The sequence below is a fragment of the Poecile atricapillus genome, chromosome 9 (assembly GCF_030490865.1).
Source record: "Poecile atricapillus isolate bPoeAtr1 chromosome 9, bPoeAtr1.hap1, whole genome shotgun sequence".
NCBI classification, from domain to species: domain Eukaryota; kingdom Metazoa; phylum Chordata; class Aves; order Passeriformes; family Paridae; genus Poecile; species Poecile atricapillus.
Window position 1 is genome coordinate 15713897 of NC_081257.1, and position 19512 is coordinate 15733408.

Sequence of the window (19512 nt, forward strand, 5' to 3'; positions counted from 1 at the left end):
TCCTTCTTGGGTATTATTTATCTTTCTTTGATTCTTTTCCTTGTCATTAAGTTTAGTATTATTAAGGTGTTCTTATCTCAACCCATACATTTTCCTACTTTAACCCTTCTGATTCTTTCCCCCATCCCACTGTGGGGAGTGGCTGTGTGGTGCTTAGTTGCTGGCCAAGGTTAAAGCATGACAACTCTCAATACAAGCTGCAATGTCACTGCATTCATTGGAGCTCAACTAACTGGTTTAGTCATTCTGAGAGGGAGAAAGCTTTATCAGAGAGTAATTGTTATCTTAATTAGTAATAACATAAAACCCCTTACTATTGTTTTTCTTTAATTGGGTAGGAAGTATAGAATCATTTTAATTCAGCCAAACCTTCAGCTGTAATGAAAATTTAAGATGGGTCTAGAGAACAAGTTTAGAGGAGTAGTTGAGGGAACATGGGTTGTTCAGCCTGGAGAAAAGGAGGCTGAAGGGAGACTGTGTACAGAGGTAGATGTTGGTGTCTTCTCCCAGGTAACAAGCAGCAAGACAAGAGGAAATAGCCCCAAGTTGTGCCAGAGGACATTTAGATTGGATACTAGGAACACTTTATTCATCAAAAGGGTTGTCAAGCCCTGGAACAGGCTGCCCAGGGTGGTAGTGGAGTCACCATTCCTGGTGGTATTTAAAAGCCGTGTGGGTGGGGTTCTTAGGGACATGGGTTAGTGGTGGCCTTGGCAGTGCTGGCTTAACAGTTGGACTCAAAAGACCTTAAAGATCTTTTCCAACCTAAACATTCTGATTCTATGAATTGCCTAGATAAGGAAATTCAAAAGCATACAGAAAGTACTAATGCCCACCAGCTGTGTAATAATCATAGAATTGATAATGAAGTAATTAAAAGTGTAATATTTTACTGTGCGTACAGTGTATTAAAGCTGTTGACTCATTATATTAACTGCATTTTAGAATTTTGGAACTCATTTAGAATATTTAAGCACATTTCAGAAGCTGTTAAGAATGGAAGAAAAAAAACAATACACCAATGGAATTAAATTAGATGCCAGTGAGAGCTTGAACTGCAGTTTCCTGCTGAGAATTTACCATATTCTCTCTGCAGACATTTTTTAATTAATATTTTTTTCCAATTTTACCAACAAAAAATCAGATGAATAATCACAAGGTTTGTCTACTCTTCCCTATTGGTTTAGTGTTTCCAAAAGGAAGATACATTTTGCTACACTTACAATACTGTTAACTACCTCTCCTTCTGAAACCAGAAATGTTATTTCAGGTATGTTCCTTAAAAGACACAAAATGAAAATTTGAATGAAATAGAAGCTGAGCTATTCCTAGGGGTGCCTTTAAAATAAGAATGTGCCAGCTGTGCTTTTGAAATTTCTCCTCTATTATTGCAAATACCAGTGAGGAATGAAGTTCTCTCCTTGGAAAATGATGATTCAGGATTATGACGCGAGTCTGGAGACTGGTAAATTTTGAGCAAATATCCTGATCCACTACAAAAACCTGTAATTTTTCAGCTCACCACCAATATTACTTTCCCAATAAACAAGGCCACATTAGGATAACTGGACATGATCTGAGGTGTTTATTATAGTTTCATAGCTCTGTTTCATATAATGTTTTGTTACAATTTTGTCTGCATTATTTCAAAAAGAAATCTTTCATCAGCTACTAACGTCAAAATGAAGAAAACAAACAGCAAATGCTGTTTTCAGTGCTTCTCTTTCTGCTCAGATACTCTCTTCTTGGCCAATACCCGATTTCTATCAACATAAAATACCCTCATTAAAACAAGCTCTCTACTTGGTAAATCTTGCCAGAATTTCTCCAATAAAATATTTGTAAGGAATTAAGTGTTTCAAACACAGGATATTTAACACACGTATTTAATTAGTTGCCTTCAGTCCAACACTAGCAGACTTAATATGCTGTACTATCACTTTAATTTTTATGAAATCATGTAATCCTTCAAATTGCCAATCTGATGAATAAGAAGCTTTTGATTTTGTAACATGAACAGTTATGATTAAGACTAGATAGTAATTAAAACACACCACCTTCTCCAGTTGTATCATGCGGCTTGAATTTTAAAGTGAAGATCTTTCTTAGCTTACAGTTAGCTGAAATAATAATTCCATCCAAAGACCGGAAGAGAGCTCCTCTGAATATTTCATAGGTAAATGTTACCAAGTCAATACACATATTACACCACTAGAAAAGAGAAAGAACACTCTTTAGTAAAACCCACCCGTGAGCTGAAGCTAACACACCTTCTATACGAATAAACATGATGGCCTTGAGGAGAAATGCAGCAATTTTCATTCAACTTGCAGAACTGTAATATATTTTATATGATGATTCATGTAAAATTTAGATTAATGATTGAAATTTTAAGGGGAAAAAAAAGTAAAAACATAATGATTGTACATGCCCAATCTCCTTATAAAGTCAAGGTAGTAATATTCACTTCTAATTGCCAAATGAAAACGTTTTTGAGAAAAAATTTAGGTGCATACATTACTGTTCAGGTCTTAAATCTGAAATTTTGGAAGGAAAGTAATACTTGTTTTGAAAACACCAAGCAATGGACTGAAAAATTCAGTATTTAATTATAACTAATACTTCTAGTGATGAGGCTGAAAGATGGAATAATTTGTAGTAATACAATATAGGAAGGTAGCATGTGAAAATGCAAACTATGTTCTGCTGATGGAACAATCAACTTATTATATAGCCTGACTTACAACCCCTCATGCTGATAACAGCAATCAGCTTGTGTATATAGTAAGTCGAACTATTAGAGCCATGTAAAAGATCTATCTAATCACTGAAAGCAGCATGCTCCCTCCTTTAAGCAAAAACAATGATAAAAAGGCAGATAACCATTTAAGGGAGACAGGTATGCATCAGATACACTAAGCAATATAGATCTACTCTTTAAGGTTGGTCAAGCATTAAGGTTATTAAAATATTTTGTCATTAGAAATGATCAGAGCATCTAGACATATCTGATTCATGCTTTATTATCTAAATTAAAATACATAACTGAAGTTCATCTTCTGCTTGAATTTACCTTGGTGTAAATTAATGCACACGTTAATCCTGCAATACCTGTACTAGTCTGACACCAATTGAAATTACAGTGAAGAAAAATAATTCCATTGGAATTTGAATTAACAGCAACTTCAGGGGTATGATCTAACACATATTCATTTAAAAAAGTCCAACTACTTCTTCCTAAAAAGCAGAAAACTTTTCCATTTTAAGTTACCTCAGTTGCTTTCACTTAACCTATCTCAAAAACAGTTATAAATTCAGAGTTTTACTGTAAAATATTTTCTCTCATGTCTGGCCTTACATTCACAACATATTGCTTAGTATACTGTTATCTTCATGCAAATATATATATTAAAATATGAAAATATTTGAAATCTGACTATGCTTATATCAAGTTTATTTTCTAAGCAGTATTTGAGACTCAGTCCTTACATTGTTATACAGTAATCATCAGGCTTTGTATCCTGTCAGCTATTACCATATGTTGTGGCTGGGCATGGGAGAGGGGAACCAGGAGATAATGGTTATTTTGTTTTCATCAGTTTGACACATAGATTGTTCTCTATATGCCAGAATTTGGAAGAACCTAAAGAATGTGAAAGCAGCCATCAGCTACAGCCTAACTGCAGCTCCAGTGAATGTCATCAAAGGTCACTACAAGAGAAGGGACATGTGAGCAGTAGCACTATCATAAAAAGTATCAGGGACACAGAGAATTTTGTAGAGGCTGGATCAACAGGAGAGGTGAAGAAACACCACAAACAGCAGTAATTTTGTAAAATGAGAATGAATTCCTAATATAAGAAGAAGAGGCGCAGCACTAGGTGATTCTTCTGCCATCTGGTAAAGGGGACGTACAAAAATATCTTCAATCAGTAGGAACTGAGCTCTAAACCAAGCAATAATTTCAAAAAGTTCACAATATACACAAAAAATTTCCGATTAGAAAACATGCTCAACCTCAGTCCAGAGAATATTCCTGAGGTACCTACTATTTTGCGCTTGATCATAAACAGAGGAATCTTTGCATGCAGAGGGGTTACAGACAACACCTTGTGGACCGTTGACAAATACAATCTTCTTTTAATATTGTCAAAATCAGTTATCCTATAAAAGAAAAGTCAGGAGAGAATAGAACAGATCTTTGTCAATTCAATAATCCAGTATCTTTGGGAAATCACAAAAAACTTGTTCATGTGCAGAACCTTTATGTCAGTGACAGCAAATATGGAATTTAAAAATTCTTTTACAAGATGAGTAATGAGATTTCTTTCCAATTCAAACTTTGTGGCTATATCCCTGCATATATAAAATCACTTTACATGCTAATTTCATTTCAACAGTCTATACTCTTTGCTAGATTTCCACAGCGTATTCAGAGTATGAAAGAATTCAATTTGTATGAACTGAGGACCCAGTAGCCTTTAATAATAACATGTGTTTTGCCCCCTTTAGCTTGTGTTATCTTGGGGCCTGCTAACTAGAAAAAAAAATTTGCTTTCTTTTCCTATAAATGCCTCTGTCACTGCATATAGATTCTTTTCAGCTTAAAGGTAAACACAATACATTGTCTGTCTGTTTTACTTCATGAGGACATATCTTCAAAGGTGAATTATAATGCAGAAGTTTATTTCTCACTATTCAGGTCATCTCACAATGATACCAAAGACACCGAATTTCAACATTTCTAATAAATTCAGACCACAGCCATTGACACACACACACACAAAAATAGGTTTCCTTTAAACTGATAAAGAGGGTCATTTTTATGTTCTGTTCTCTTCAAGTCTTGTTAGCAGCTGCACTGGTTTTGGCTGGGACCTAGTTAAATTTCTTCAGAGTAGCTTGGACAGTGCTACGCTTTGGGTTTGTTCTGAGAGCAGTGTTGGTATCTCAGGGACGTTTTCATTGCTGCTGGGCACAGCTTACACAGAGCCAAGGCCTTTTCTGCTCCTCACCTCATCTCACCAGCCAGGAGGCTGGGGATGTATGAGGAGCTGGGAGGGGACACAGTCAGGACAGCTGATGCCTACTGACCCCAGGGATGCTTCAGACATCACAGTGGCATGCTCAGCAGTAAGAACTGTGGGGAAGAAGGAATGGGGAAAGCTCAGAGCTATGTTGTTTTCCCATGAAGCCATTGCACAGGATGAAGCCCTGAGCTCCTGGAGATGGCTGAACATCTTCAAGCCCATGGGAAGGAGCTAATGGCTTGTTTAGATTTTGGTTGAATGTGCAGCTTTTGCTCTCCCTATAAAACTGTCTTTGTCTCAATGCACAAATTTTTGCACTTTTACCCCTGTGTATTCTCTTCCCCAGAGAAAGAGGAACTGCTGTGGCTCAGCTGCTTCCTGGGGTTAAACCACAACAGCAGGACAACGTTGACATTCTCCAACAGTCCTTCCTTACCACTCCAGAGTATAGACATTACTTTAAAGGCTGCAATCTGGAGAATATGCTTAATGTATGGGGAAACAAAGATGAATTTACCTATTATTTTTGAACAAGCCTATTTCTAACAGATGGATATTTCTTTGTAATTAACAGCCCCTCTGAGAAGATGACAACTAATTATAATAAACAACTTTTTGTTACTACTTACTGTTGCTAAAAGTAATTGCTCACAATCATTCAAAAGCTGGGTTCTACTTTAAAATAGTGAGACTGCCATGTAGACTTGTGTGTTTTTTTGTTTTTTTAAAATTTATTACTGAAAACACTTTTTCATTAGCTAAGGACTACCTGTCCTATACCTGTAGCTTAAATAATGGAATGCCATCACCCAAAATTTGCAGAATAACACCCTAAAACCCTAATTCATAGGTTTCCTTAGGTCAACTTAGGAGGACATTAACTTGGGGGCAAATGACATTAGTTGTTTTTTCCCGTTTGAGAGTTTAAGCAAAGACAGTACAAAAAATACTGCAAGTATGTAAATATCAAAAGGTTCTACAAGTACAGGCAATAAGAATACATAAGCACCTTCTTGTTCCCCCACAGTCATTAAGACCATCATCCAAAGCAAACTGTTCACCAGCTTTCCAGAATTTGCTGATTCTTTCCTCTCCCTTGCAGATAACCTGGTGTTTAACCTTTTCATCTTCATAACATGGGTGGGCAAATAAAAACAAAGTGGAAGACTCTTCTATCTGCTTCATTTCAAACTGCTAGCAGTTCATCTTATAAATCACACACACTAGAAAAGCAGAAATTCCACTACCATGCCAAGAAAAAAACATTATATACTCACTATTGCTATTGTTTGACGTGAGAGATTCCAGAATTAGCTGGACATATTTTTATGAACTGACTAATTATACCAAGTCCTTGAAAAGTGACTTCATCAGAAAACCTCCAAGACCTCCAAGTGTCTTATAGTGCTAGTACCTGGGCATGATCTTACTTTTGAAGAAGTTTAAGCAAGATGTGAAATAATTCCCTTCAGATCACCAGCAAATGAGCCACATAGCTAAGCCTTTGTCCCAGATTAAGGCATAGTTCCACCCACCACTTTACTTCCCATATAGCCTTTGGTGAAAAACCTATGAATCTAGTTTCCAGAAACTCTTCACTCTAAATATTGGGTGTTCAGAAGTACTAAAAAATTGGTGCACCAAAGAAGTCCAAAGTATTGGAGCAATGGTTGCTTGAAGCTCTCTGGATTTCCTGACTGTGTGTAGAGCTGAGCAATTTTGCTGAGAAACCAGGCAGTTGCAATAACCTGAGTACTGAGACCCAAAAATACTATCCCTGATGAACCTCAAACTGCGTAATTCTCAGTGGAGAATGCTGCTTTAAATGAGGCTATAACAGAGCAGTAGGAGCCCAGAATTAAGTCATGCATATCTCCAAACAACTGGCAATAAAACCCAAGTTCACTCTATATTATCAGTTCAATATGTTTAAATTTTATTATTTATTTCTTATATGAATAGGTTTATCTATCTCCTTCATGAAAAAAATAAGTACCTTGGTAATAGAAAGGCTATTGGTAAATGTACAGCTCAGTTACATTCCAAAATGTAACACTGAACACATCAAAAGACATTCATTTATATCAGACTCTGTAAAGTAAGTCTAAAATAAGACTTTTTATGATGATAGATGTGCCATAAGGAAGGGGAAAACCTGAGATGCATAGATATAATCACTTCTAAAGAAGTGTAATTTTTTTCTGTAAATACAGTTAAAACAAAAAAAACCACCTTATATTCCACAGGCAAAAGTAGGTGAAAAATTCAAAAAGGCAAATTAAAAAAAAAAAAAGAAGATGATCTTAAAATTATATAAAATAATTTATTTCCCAGGAGAAGGAAGATAATTATTGAAGAAGTAGTGCAACTTTCAGACTCTTGAATTACATTGCTTATTGGAAAATGAAAATAAAAAAAATGGTCTGGAGAAACTTTTTTCTGAAATAACTCAAACAATGGGAGCTAGAACATCAGATCCCTCAGCTGCAAAATGACTCCAGAGTACTTGTGGTAAAACTTAAATTTTTTTTCCTGTTATCCAAAAGCAGAGCTTATGTTCAACCTACAACAGCAAGAAACATCAGCAGCACACATCTTGATTTTCAAAGATGAATTAAAAAAATCTATATGGGAGTTAATGTATTTTTATTATGTCTGTGCTTGAGTATTTATATCTAAGGGTCAGACATGATAGAAAAGTAATGAGACCATGCTCAGAAAAATGAGGTAGTCAACAAGAAAATCAACCTCATTTATAATAATATTCCTATGATCAGCAGGTGCAGAACTCTTCCAGCTATGGTCATTAACTGCATTCATTGCACATTTAACATCTACATTTGCAAACCATTTGAAAGTAAAATTACCTTCCAATTCAATTTTCAATTTTATTTTACATCTTCAAATTTGACTGACTATTTTCCTCACAATGGTAACTATAGTGAGATTGCAAGTGAATGGTAGCAACTACCCAAGAGCACAGATAGATTCATCTGCTCAGATTGCCTATTCACTTTGCTTCTGTATGGATAATAATTTATAACCATTCTTAATGTTCAATTCAAGGCTAAAAATGAACTTAGAAAAAACAATACTGAACAGTTGAAGGGATGCTTCATTTGTCAGGATCACTTGGTCTTCAAATGAAAGTGTTTTTATAAATGATGTAACCTGGAAGTTTGCCAAACACGAAAGCAGGTATTTCATCCATGTTGCTATGCTAAGAGCGACTCCCATGCAACTTAACAGTAACAGAAATGTCTTTGTATCCTGGTCAAAATCCAGTGAGAATTCTCTGCTAATGCTTCACTATTAGTACATTAGTATATTAGTACTTAACAACCCTAGTGCCATTTTCTCCATATAAGGCACGTGCTTCCTAAACATTGGATAGTAGCATCATTATCATCATCATCATCCTCATCATCACCTCCATTTTAAGGACAGAAAACAAAGGAATAGCAATTGTCAGCTGATTTGCTATGCTTTCAGATTCTCAAGATTTCCTTATTCAGGAGAACCCTGTACTTCACATTTATGTGCTACTTGTAAATTTGGCTTGTAGGAGATGCTATGTTACTGAAGAGCACTGTATCCTGTCCTCATAAGAATAGATGTAGTGATGTTGAAAATCAATCAAATCTCTATGCAATAGGAGATCTGGAAGACAGATATGTCACCCAGACCCAGAGAACAAGTTGTATTGTATACTGGAATTTCCTGTTGATACTTTTTTTTCTGGAGAACATTAAAGAAAAAAATCCCACAAAATGCCCTTAACCAGTATCCTCAAAGAGGGAGTAACACAAGTGGCAGGCATCAAACAAGAATCATCAAATCTGGTGGTTAGAATGGAAATCTTTCAAAAGATGGGCAGATATGAAGAAATGGTGACTCCTGACCTCTCCCTACAGGATACTGACATATTTGCCATTGATTCTCCAAATAGAGAAATGACCTCATGTTCTTGCTGACCAAGAATAACTTCGTGTGAAAGCTTAATTACTCTTACATGTTTCACAAATTGTTCTGGAAGTGCTCACTAATATTCATAACATATATTTTAGAAACTTCTATCAATATTTTAATATCCTTGATTTTGAAATAAGCTAATCTTTCTCTGATTTTCAAGTATTTAGTAAATGCCATTTTATGGCACAATGACTATGTTCCTCTGAAGCATGGCTAACTTTGCCAAATCATTTAGAAAACTGTAATTTTAGAAAATAGCTTTTAATTTTTCAGTACAAAGTACTCTAGTGAGTATTAATACATAGAAAGTTTAGTGCTGACTTCTTCCACTATAATGCAGTTATTTATGCTCGCTGCAAGTTATATTGGCTTTTTAGTTCATTGGCTGTTATTTTTTCTGCTTTGTTATTCTTTCCATGAATTTACTGTTCTAAAGAGATGACCCATCCTTTCATCCTTTTGAGACAAAGGAAAAGATGTTTGCATCTGCTAATGTAATAGTTCTCTTAAATATAGCCATATTTCTCACATTTAAACCATTTATTTTAATTACTAAGAATTACTATGAAGTCTTGCCTTTAAAAAGACAAAATTAACTGTCTTGCTAACAGAGTTTACTTTATTTGGCATATGAAAATCCTGACTAATAAACCATACCAAGCAAATGCAAACATGATGCAGTTTACCTCATGTTACTTACACTGATCAACCAACCAAAATATAAATAATTAGTACTCTGCTTCCATCTAAAGTTCTAGAAGATGCCATGACTGGGAGAGTTATTAAAATTTTTTTTACTTTCAAATATATGAGTTAAAAACTGCTTTTTAAATTATGAAATTGAAATCTAACATACCCTAATACTTCAAAGAATGTTTCACCTGCTTCACAAAAAAACCAAGGAACATGTCTCATGCTACCAAATACTAGAATTTCAAATAATCTCTCAGCTAAATCTATTCAATAAAGTTTGCCTTCAGTCTCTATCTAAAATATTACAGCAATTTCAGATGTACATGACAGAATTAGCATCTAGGTCCTGCTTTGAATTTTAAGAGGTTAGTCTAAGTTTTGCAAGACTAACCAAGATTCATATTGTTCTGTATCTGAAAACATGCTGGGGGTTTAGGTTACCATGAATAATTGATGATATCTCTGTCAGCAAAGCTAAAATGATGACTGATTATTAGATAGCATCTAATTAACATAAATTCAACTGTTATGGTATCTGTGAATAAATTAGCTATGCTTGTAAAACCTACTATGTTGTGGTTACTAAAAATCTCAAAGTAATAAGCTTGTATTTATAGAAACAACTGCTTGAAAACAGGAAATATAGTACCAAAATATATACATTCTACTGTACTCTTCACAGGCCTTGTAATAATATTTCTTATCAGCAAGCACAACTACCTCAGGAATAAAGAAATTTTAACCCCTTTTTCCTTACAGATTCCTTCATACATAACTTGTTTCAACAGAAAACTTATCAGGTATGTTCCAGAGTTTGAAACTCTCACAGAGTTTGCATTAATTCAGATTATAACAAGAGCTGATGCCTTCTGGAGCTGGTGAAGGCTAGTGGCAAGCAAAGACAATTTGACGATGAACAGTGGGATAGTAACTGAGCACACCGGTTGATAAGTGCTTTCCCAGGTAAGCAAAGATTGAAAGGTTGGGGCAGGAAGAATTAAGAAATTAAGAGACATAGGTATCATTAGAGAGAATAAGCAATCATCTTGTGATCCTCAGCACATTCCGGCTGGAAAGATGATCCATAAGGTGCTGTGTGATTCTAGGAAGTGACACCACAGCAGAGCCCCACGGCACACTAATACTGAGCACCAAATCTGGACTTGGGGCAGCAGCAGTTTTCACTGACAATGGACAGGTCTGCTCTGCAGCTTTTCATGTCAGAGCCACAAGCTGTGCCACATGTGATTTACAGATGTTTACCATGCAAAGATTTAAACAAGCTTGAAGCAGCATGAGTTAGCCATCACTGAGAGATGCAGCATGACTTTGGAGCTGCAGCAACAGATGAGTAAGTACCATGCCTGAACTGAGAAAAAAAGTTTGAACAATACACAGGAACTCATACAAGACCACAAAATATTTTAGTACATAACCAGGAATTGAGTATCTCATCCTTGCTCTTACACCAGAGCAGCCTACTATTTTTGTTTTTTGTGGGTGGTGTTTTTTTGTTGTTTTTTTTGGGTTTTTTTGATGCTATGGTACAATTTCAAGGTCCGTTTCCTCACATCAATTGCTCTACTCATTTGCTGTAAAACTTTTCATTACAAGATGTGGTAATTTCATGTGATACCCAACACTCAGAAAAACCATATCTGAAACAAAGTATGACCATGACTGGCATTACAGTAAGAATAAATGTTTGAGTGCTTGTCAAAATGCCAAACAGAAGTATTAACACCCACATGTCCATGTATTGGGAACTAAAGCAAAAATGACAACACAGGCCAGATGCTGTTTTCTCTCACATGCAAATATTTTTTCAAACATTGAGTTACCGTTGCTTTTCCAGCAAAGTAGCAAAATCCATAACTCTGAAGATTTAACAACTGGCTACTGCATTTGCAGCAGACAGCTATATTCAGCATTACTAATAGCTTTGCTATTATTTGCTTCAAAGAAGCTGCATAAATTACATGCTCTCTACCTTAGTTGTGATTTTATTATGCTTCATCAAATTTTCCATCTGCAATCTATTTTACACATTCTTATGCAGATCAATACATTGACTGTTAATGTGGTGATATTTATCTAATCATGACACATAAAAAAGTATCTAAAATTCTATACAGATTTCCTCTGAAGAAAAGATAACCCAGCTAATATAGAGAGTATTTTGCACATTTCAGTATTTATGGCAGGAATCTCGCATGACTGGTTGACAGCAGCAAGTTAGAAAGTTTAGCTCAGCTGATGCCAGCAGTGATGGATGGTCTTGAAGAAATTCTTGTTTGCTGACCAAATCAATCACTGAACAGAATGCAAAAGAAGATGAGGCTCCAACTAAATTCCTGTTTCTATCTCTCTGCAGAATGGGAGAGTGAGAAATGTAACAGAAAGCTTCATGCACAGCTATTACAAAACTTGTCAGTGATTTTTACATAAAGTAAATTTCATAGCTTGGCATGCTATCAATTTTCACTTGAAGCTGCTCAAAGATTCAGCACTAAGTAGTCAGTTTGTGTAAGAAACCATCTTTGAACATTAAACTTCAAGAAGAAACAACACCATCAACATTCTGTCCGCAAACAAGCAAGAGATTTCTTTCAAAACATCTGAAAAGATGGGAACTGAAGAGCAGTCACATGAAGCAAGAAGGACTTGTCTTTATTTACTGGATTATCTTAAGTCTGCTAGGATAAAATAATGCTTTGTTTATTCTGCAAGCCTTGAAGGACTTTATGGGTACAAGTAAGTATAGTTGATTTCAAATACAAAACTCAGTATTAAAACTATTTTAAAAGTAGTTTTATTAACTTTTTCATGCAGTTGCACTAAGTGGGGAACAACTGATATTGTACTTTTAAGAGATAAACACATTCATTCAAAGTAATTTGAGCTACAGAGAAAATCTATAGTTAATATAGTTTGTATTATATGCATTATATAGCAATATAGTATATGTTACATAAAATATATACATAGCAAATACAAAATACATGTATTTAAATCTATACAACTACTTAGGAACATTATAAAGATATATATCTGCTTTTATAAGAGTGACATAGTAAAGATGGGAACAGGAAGTAAAAAGAAAAGATGAAAATGTAAAGTCTAAATATAAACTGTAAAGAGAAAAGGCAAATAAGTGTGGGAGAGGTGATAGAAAATGTTTTTATCAAAAAAAAAAGCAAGCAATGAGAAAAATAAAATCAGTAGAAGTAGAAAAGAGGTTCTTGTTAAGAAAGTGGCAAATACCCAAAATAATCAAACTGACCATGACACTACAGAAAAATCTGAATTCCTGCACCTATCATTAAATCATTAAATCTTGCTCCTGCCTACAGAATGTCCATGAGAAGCAAATCTTGGTTTTGCTATGGTACTTGGTGTTTGGTCTCTGTGTGCTGCATGACATATCCTGGTTTTTCTTTTGTCCCTTTGCCCCTTTTAATGCAAACCTACAGAAAGTCAAAAATCAAATCCTTCTTTCAATTTACATGATTTCATTGCTAATTTAACTGGTATTATTCAACCTGTCTTTTCTTGCAGGCCTTCTAACGGCCTTACATTTCTTTTGTCAATCCACTTTCAGATATTCTATGGGCTACAAAGTTGTGCTGTTTATACATAAACAGATGGTGTCACTAGGGGAGAAATATTGTCCAAAGCCTGTCAACTACCCAAGTTTAAAACTCTATTAAATCATTTCATACCTAACTAATAAAAAAATCTGTTTCTGCTGTATCTTTCTTTTTTCACAGTGTGGAAATAATTATACCAATTGAGCACCCATTTGTTTTTCTAGCTTTTCAGCATTTGCTTGGTTGTGTTTTTCTCCCCTAATTATTATATGTATTTCTTTTTGCTCTGGACCAAAGGGTCCTCTCTTATGACTTATGAATAAATCTCTTACGAATTTTCAGGCAGTCCTCATGCGCCAGTATTTTCATATGTTTGATAAATTTGTGTCCCATTTCTTCAGATTTTTCATCATCTTCATTCAGGATTTTTTTGAGTTTGTTCTGTCTTCAAAGGAATGTCAGCATTTAAAACATCTAAGAAATAATGATCTCATTAGCTTAATTACTTTTTATTGCCTTGACAAGTCACCATGCTTTAATGCAAAATATGCCACCACAATTAATGACTGCAATCAAGAATTCACTTTAAGTATTCAAGAAAATTTTATGCATCTTACAGTAACTCAGTGGAGAAGTCTTTTCCCAATGGCACAAAAATCTGAAGTGTCAGAAATTGCTGCACCAGTCCCACTAGAAACAGGAAAAAAAAAAAGTGCTGTGTGCATGCAGATGCATGTTTCACTATCCAGCATTTCAAGTTTTTACCATATGCTATGCTCCTACAACACTATTTCCCAAGGTTCACACAACATATGAACATGAGAAAAACCTGAAGAAATCCAATTTAAATTGCAATAAAAGTATTGTTTTAAAAGTCCCATCTGTGGCTTCGGTGGAATTCTCATGAAAGCAAAAGGAACCTTTTTTTAAGCTTACAATTTTCGTGCTCCAAGAGCATGAAGACAACAAATATCCCATAAGAACTATAAAATGAAGTAATATTTTCCTATCAAGATTATCTTATAATCATGTTAAACTTGCATTCATGTTGGTGACAAAGTACACCTTGCTAACTAACTTCAAAAAAACTCTTGGGTAAGAATACAAATCAGATCACGACAACACTGCTCAGTGGAGGCTTCTGATTTTTAGAATAATAGCAAAGGAGTTTGATTGAGGGAACAAACAAAAAAATTCAGGTAGCTTCCTATCAAGGGAAAACAGTACAAAGCTGTCTGAATTGAACCATATGTTGTTTTCTTAGATATTCCATCAGGGACAGTGCACGCTGCTTTTCACTGACTTCACAAGCCTGAGCAGCAACATTGGCTCCTCTTCTAAAGAATGAAAAATCAGAACTTTCTTTTTTGAGGACCGAATGACACCTTAAAACTTCAAATTAGATTTCATATATTGAAATTTCTACTTTTATTTTGGAAGAGTATACAAAGTTCCAGTGCAACTGGGAGACCGTACGCACACTTAATTAATTAAATACTTGAGGTACACACACCTCAAGAGGGGAAAAGACAAAGCCAGAAGGAAACAGAATGGTAACAGATGGAAACCTGACTGGAGTATTGCAGCACTAGCTAAAGTAAATTTAAAACCAAACTATTTTTAGCAGTAATTACCCACACAATTAATTCTTAATCCTCATTTTAGTGTTTAGCAACAGTTAGCAATTTTTTCTTTTAATTGTTTACTGTTATTTGCTATAGTAATTTATTGTACCATTGAAAATAAATCAGTTTGGTTTCTCAAAAATACACATTGCATTAATATTTATTTTAATGAAGTTAACAGCCAATTTCTTTTATGAAAATCAGACTAAAGTAAATTTTTTTTTTGGTGTTTATTGGAAAAAACTTATGTCTTACTGTATGCCCTGCATGAGAAGTATACTAGAATATTCCCATTCAATTTATTTAAAATCACCATCTCGGTTTTTCTTCAAAAGCAAGCAGATAATTCTAAACCAGCTCAATTCACTCCTACAAGCCTTATAAGGCACACCACCCCATCATGGAGTTTAAGGCATATGATGATTGCTGTATTGCAGACTGCTTGGATTCTGGTTTATTGTGGTGCAATAGACATGCTGGGAAAACATTCCATACTACTCTTAAACACTGATTGCATAAACACAGTGGAAATTTATTGTACCACATGTGCTTATTTGATACAAAAGTAAAAATTCTTTAAAAAGTAAAATGAGAAAGGGGACAGGAACCTAGCTCATGTTCATTAATGCCAGCAGAATTACTGACTTTAGTAAGTGCTGAATGGAATCAGAGGTTATTTATCAGACATTGGTCTGTAGCAGGATCAGGTATACCAGTGAATTTGGCAACACCAGAACATGCTGAATCTTCCCTACAGCATTTAGTCTAATATGTCATTTCTGCAAGTTTTACTTATTTGTAACTGACCTACTAAGAAGTTAATGAAAAAACACTTTTCCTATGCTGAATTATGCCTGAACTAAGGGAGAATAATGTAAGTTTTGCATTCCAGTATAAGATTGATGTAATAATCAGAACATCATCACAGATATTTAATTTTTTGATACTCACAAGTTTGTTTGGTTTCCCTTGGTAGCTTCATTTTGTTGATTAGACTATTTCCTTCAAGTACAAAAACAAAGCCTTTTAGTTCTCTGTCGTATTCCTACAAAAAGGAACAACAAAATAAGCATCCTGATAGAATTCTCCTCCTGACAACCAGGCATGCTACTAACATGCAAAGCTATTTTTTATTAATCAGAAAATGCAGATGGCACTGCAAGTATGACTGGTTCACATGTGAGGGCAAAAATATAATCCACACAGATATGGATTGCAAATATATAATCCACGCAAGTTCTTTATTTGTGTGTTTTATGAACAAATAATGCTGACAAACAGGACTCACGATTCAGTGAGCAAAGCTCAATTCATTGGTTACTAGAGTACCAAAATTACTTTCTAAATATTTAAACTGTAAAATTATGCTGTGACCAACTCAGTCTGCAAGCAGGCATATAAAAGTAATTTAAGCAGTCATTTAGTCTGCCATAATGACAGAACTGCAAGTGACAACTCCACTGTCAGGTCAAAGCCCTCATTACCTTCTAATTTTAAGCTTCATTCACATTTTTCTGGTTTATACTCTAAGTTTTATAGATTTCTTTAAAAACTTACTTTTGAGATAGCTGATGGGTTGCCAAAAATCTTCCATTTTGCTCCTGGGTTCTTGCCTTGAGCACTGAGTATTTCAACAAACGGGCCCCCCTATAATAAAATGGCTTAAGGATATACCATCCAGTCAAATGCTCAGCACTAAATTATCAACAGTCAAGATGAGAACCTAAGAATCCCTCTGTATCATGCTGCTACTACAGTCAGCATTACTGATCAGTCAGACAGCAGAATAGCAATAACAACTTCTAGACTACTATAACATCAATTCATGTAGTCAATACTTGGCTTTATTAGAGGATCAGAAGATAAAATTGAAGGAATACCATGGAGTATTTGAAATGATTTTATCTATAATGTCATTCTCTAAAATTATTGCAATTATTCTAAAATTATGCAAGAGATGACTAATTTCTATTTGGGTAAGATTTATTTTTATATTTTACCAAATTAAGTGAGTTTAAAACACACTGCTAAAAAATAAAAGGTGTTGCAGATTGGATGTTTTGTCTGATTTCCAATGGAAATGAAGTTTGCACCATCTGTCAACATATGTGACAGACTCTGCCTACATATTTTGCAGTAACTTTTGTACTAGTTACCAAATTGCAGCCTGATTTTACCAAACAAAAATTTACTAACTTTCCTGGGCCAACCTAAGGGGCCTGGTAGTAGATTTGTTCCAGTCAGTATCACCATGAAAAGGGTATGGGCTACAGCCTTCATGAAGCAACAGAAGATTATTATGGATGTCCCCATCAGGTGAAAACTCCTGACATGGAGCATGTGCCCTATTGGACATCAGGGAACCTAAACACAGGCTCTTGGGGCGGTTGGCTTTATCACCTCTGATTAGGGAATTACTTGCTTCTAGATTTTTGCCATTTGATGTCACATTTTTTGTGACATCTGATGCACTCAGCCTACAGTTTGCTAAGCATTTTTCAGCAGCATGGTTGACCTAATCAATCATTACAACTCTGCCATTCCCTTCTCATTTCTAGTTGCCTGCACTCCCCAATTCTCTTTATGCTCAGCTGCCCAAGCAATTGCCTGCAAGTCAGAATGAGCAAGAGGGGCAAGCAAAAGAAATGCTCCTCAGATTAGTTTTTCAGAGAACATCAACTCTGCACTGTATATGAATTAGGCAATTTCCTCTGCCCACACACACCTGGCAGCTCCAGCCACACGCCTGATCCCAGTGACTGGACTTAGTAAATTCTAAGGAAATCCAAAATGGCATTCCATAAACTGCACTCAAAATATTTTTTAAACTTACAGTGGATGATATGGTATACTATAAATTTCCAGGTTACCTGATTTATTTAAGAACTGCAGGATCAAGCCCTCAAAAAGTAAAAAAAGATTTTTAACTGCCAAGCTGTGTGTGCTAGCAGCAAATCTTAAACAAGTGGCTTTTTCTTCCATCTTTATAAATGCATTTTGTTAATAGCACAGCCCTGGAATTGGCCCTGATTTGAGGTTAAACTGAACAGGACATGGAAAATACCAGACATGACATGAGGAAATGTCAAACAAACAGTGATGCAAGAAGCTGACAAAAGTTACTTGGTGCTGTGCAGGATGGTTAGGTCTCACCAAGGGCCCCAGTGAAGTTCAGCAAGAAACTGCCAAACTCCACAATCAGCTCGAGGGGAGCATGTGGCATCTTTGGGGAGCACAGTCCTGCAAAGCCAGTGGCAGCTTGGCATCAGAAATTCCATGAAAATGTGAGACAGCCTAGGGAACAGCATCAGTTTTGAGTACAGAAGTTGAAGTTGAGAACATCTGGGACCAGTGCACATCTGGGACCAGTGGGGAAAATGCAGTTGGGGTGGGTTGTTCTCTCAGGATGGGACTGGTGCAGAGAAAGGGAGGCAAAGTGTGGTGGGAAAGAGAGGCCAGGAAGGAGTAAAAGGGATAATGAAGTCCCAAATAATGTGACTGCTGTTGTCACAAGCTTGTGCTGGACCAAAGGAATAAGCCAACCCCCTTTTCTGACTACACATTAGGAGCTGGGATTCCTTCCATGACTGCATGGAAGCAGATGTGCCTTCCCTGGCCCATAAGGATAAAGAACAAAAGCCACTGACAAACTCACATTGTGCCCATTCTAGACATGACATCATCAGCAGCTACCCAGTATTTCTAACACTTCTATAAGAATACTGAATTATGAAACACTCCAAAACACTCCTGTAGCTGCACTTTTTGCCTCTCAGGATAATCTATTTTAATTTAGCTCTCTCAGAGATGAAATGAAAATGGGTAAAAATTAGAATTATTTTTGTTTTACCTGATAGTTGTTTCTGAACATTTTTCCAGTTTTCAAAGGTAGAAAATAATTTTAGCTTCTCAATCAGTAAAGACACTTGCAAGCTATGCTGGAAAAAAACCAAACAACTTTATATAGGATTTGACATGAAAAAAATCCTATAATGACACTTCAGCCCATATTTTAAAATATGTGAATATTATTGCAAAGTACTTTTCTGAGTAGAAATGTATATCAACTGCATCAGAGTGCTACTGCAAAAGAATTAACACCAAAATAATATTAATATTGATACTGTATTGGAAAACATTCTCTTTGTGTATCAAGTATTCAGGGCTGTCTTTTCTTATATTCCAAGTAAAAATTGGAATTTTATGTCAGTCCTTATTTTTAATCAACAAAGACTTTCTCATTCCTTAAAAATGCTTAAAAATCATCTTTAACACATTTTTTTATCGTTCTTTGTTCTCAAGTGCCCACTAGAAAACATTAGAATCCATTAAAGAGGAGCTTAACATTCAATATGGAAAAGTGGAAACATGGAACAGCTGCAACAGAAATCTCTCAGTCTAGAGGTATTTGGCAGAGACTTCTGAGACAAGTTATCTTCTTTTACATTCCGAGTTCTTTGAGGATGATTACTGTAAGACTCAAACCAAGCACTTCAGTTATCTGAGAGCTGCTCAAGTCACTGTCAATTAAGAGATGTCTGCAGTTATAGAATTGGAACAGTGGAAAGGGAAGGGACTGACACTGGAAGCCTCCCACATTCT

General features: G+C 35.5%; 1 protein-coding gene across 1 annotated transcript; it reads right to left on the reverse strand.

Moving 5' to 3' along the window:
* Positions 1 to 2043: 2043 nt before the first annotated feature.
* On the reverse strand, positions 2044 to 18781 carry CFAP20DC (CFAP20 domain containing). Its single transcript, XM_058845203.1, has 6 exons — positions 18761 to 18781; positions 16468 to 16557; positions 15862 to 15955; positions 13903 to 13975; positions 4050 to 4164; positions 2044 to 2211 (listed from the first exon to the last, which is right to left on the reverse strand). Exons 1-6 carry the CDS (start codon positions 18779 to 18781, stop codon positions 2044 to 2046), a joined length of 561 nt encoding a protein of 186 aa, XP_058701186.1.
* Between the last annotated feature and the right edge of the window lie 731 nt (positions 18782 to 19512).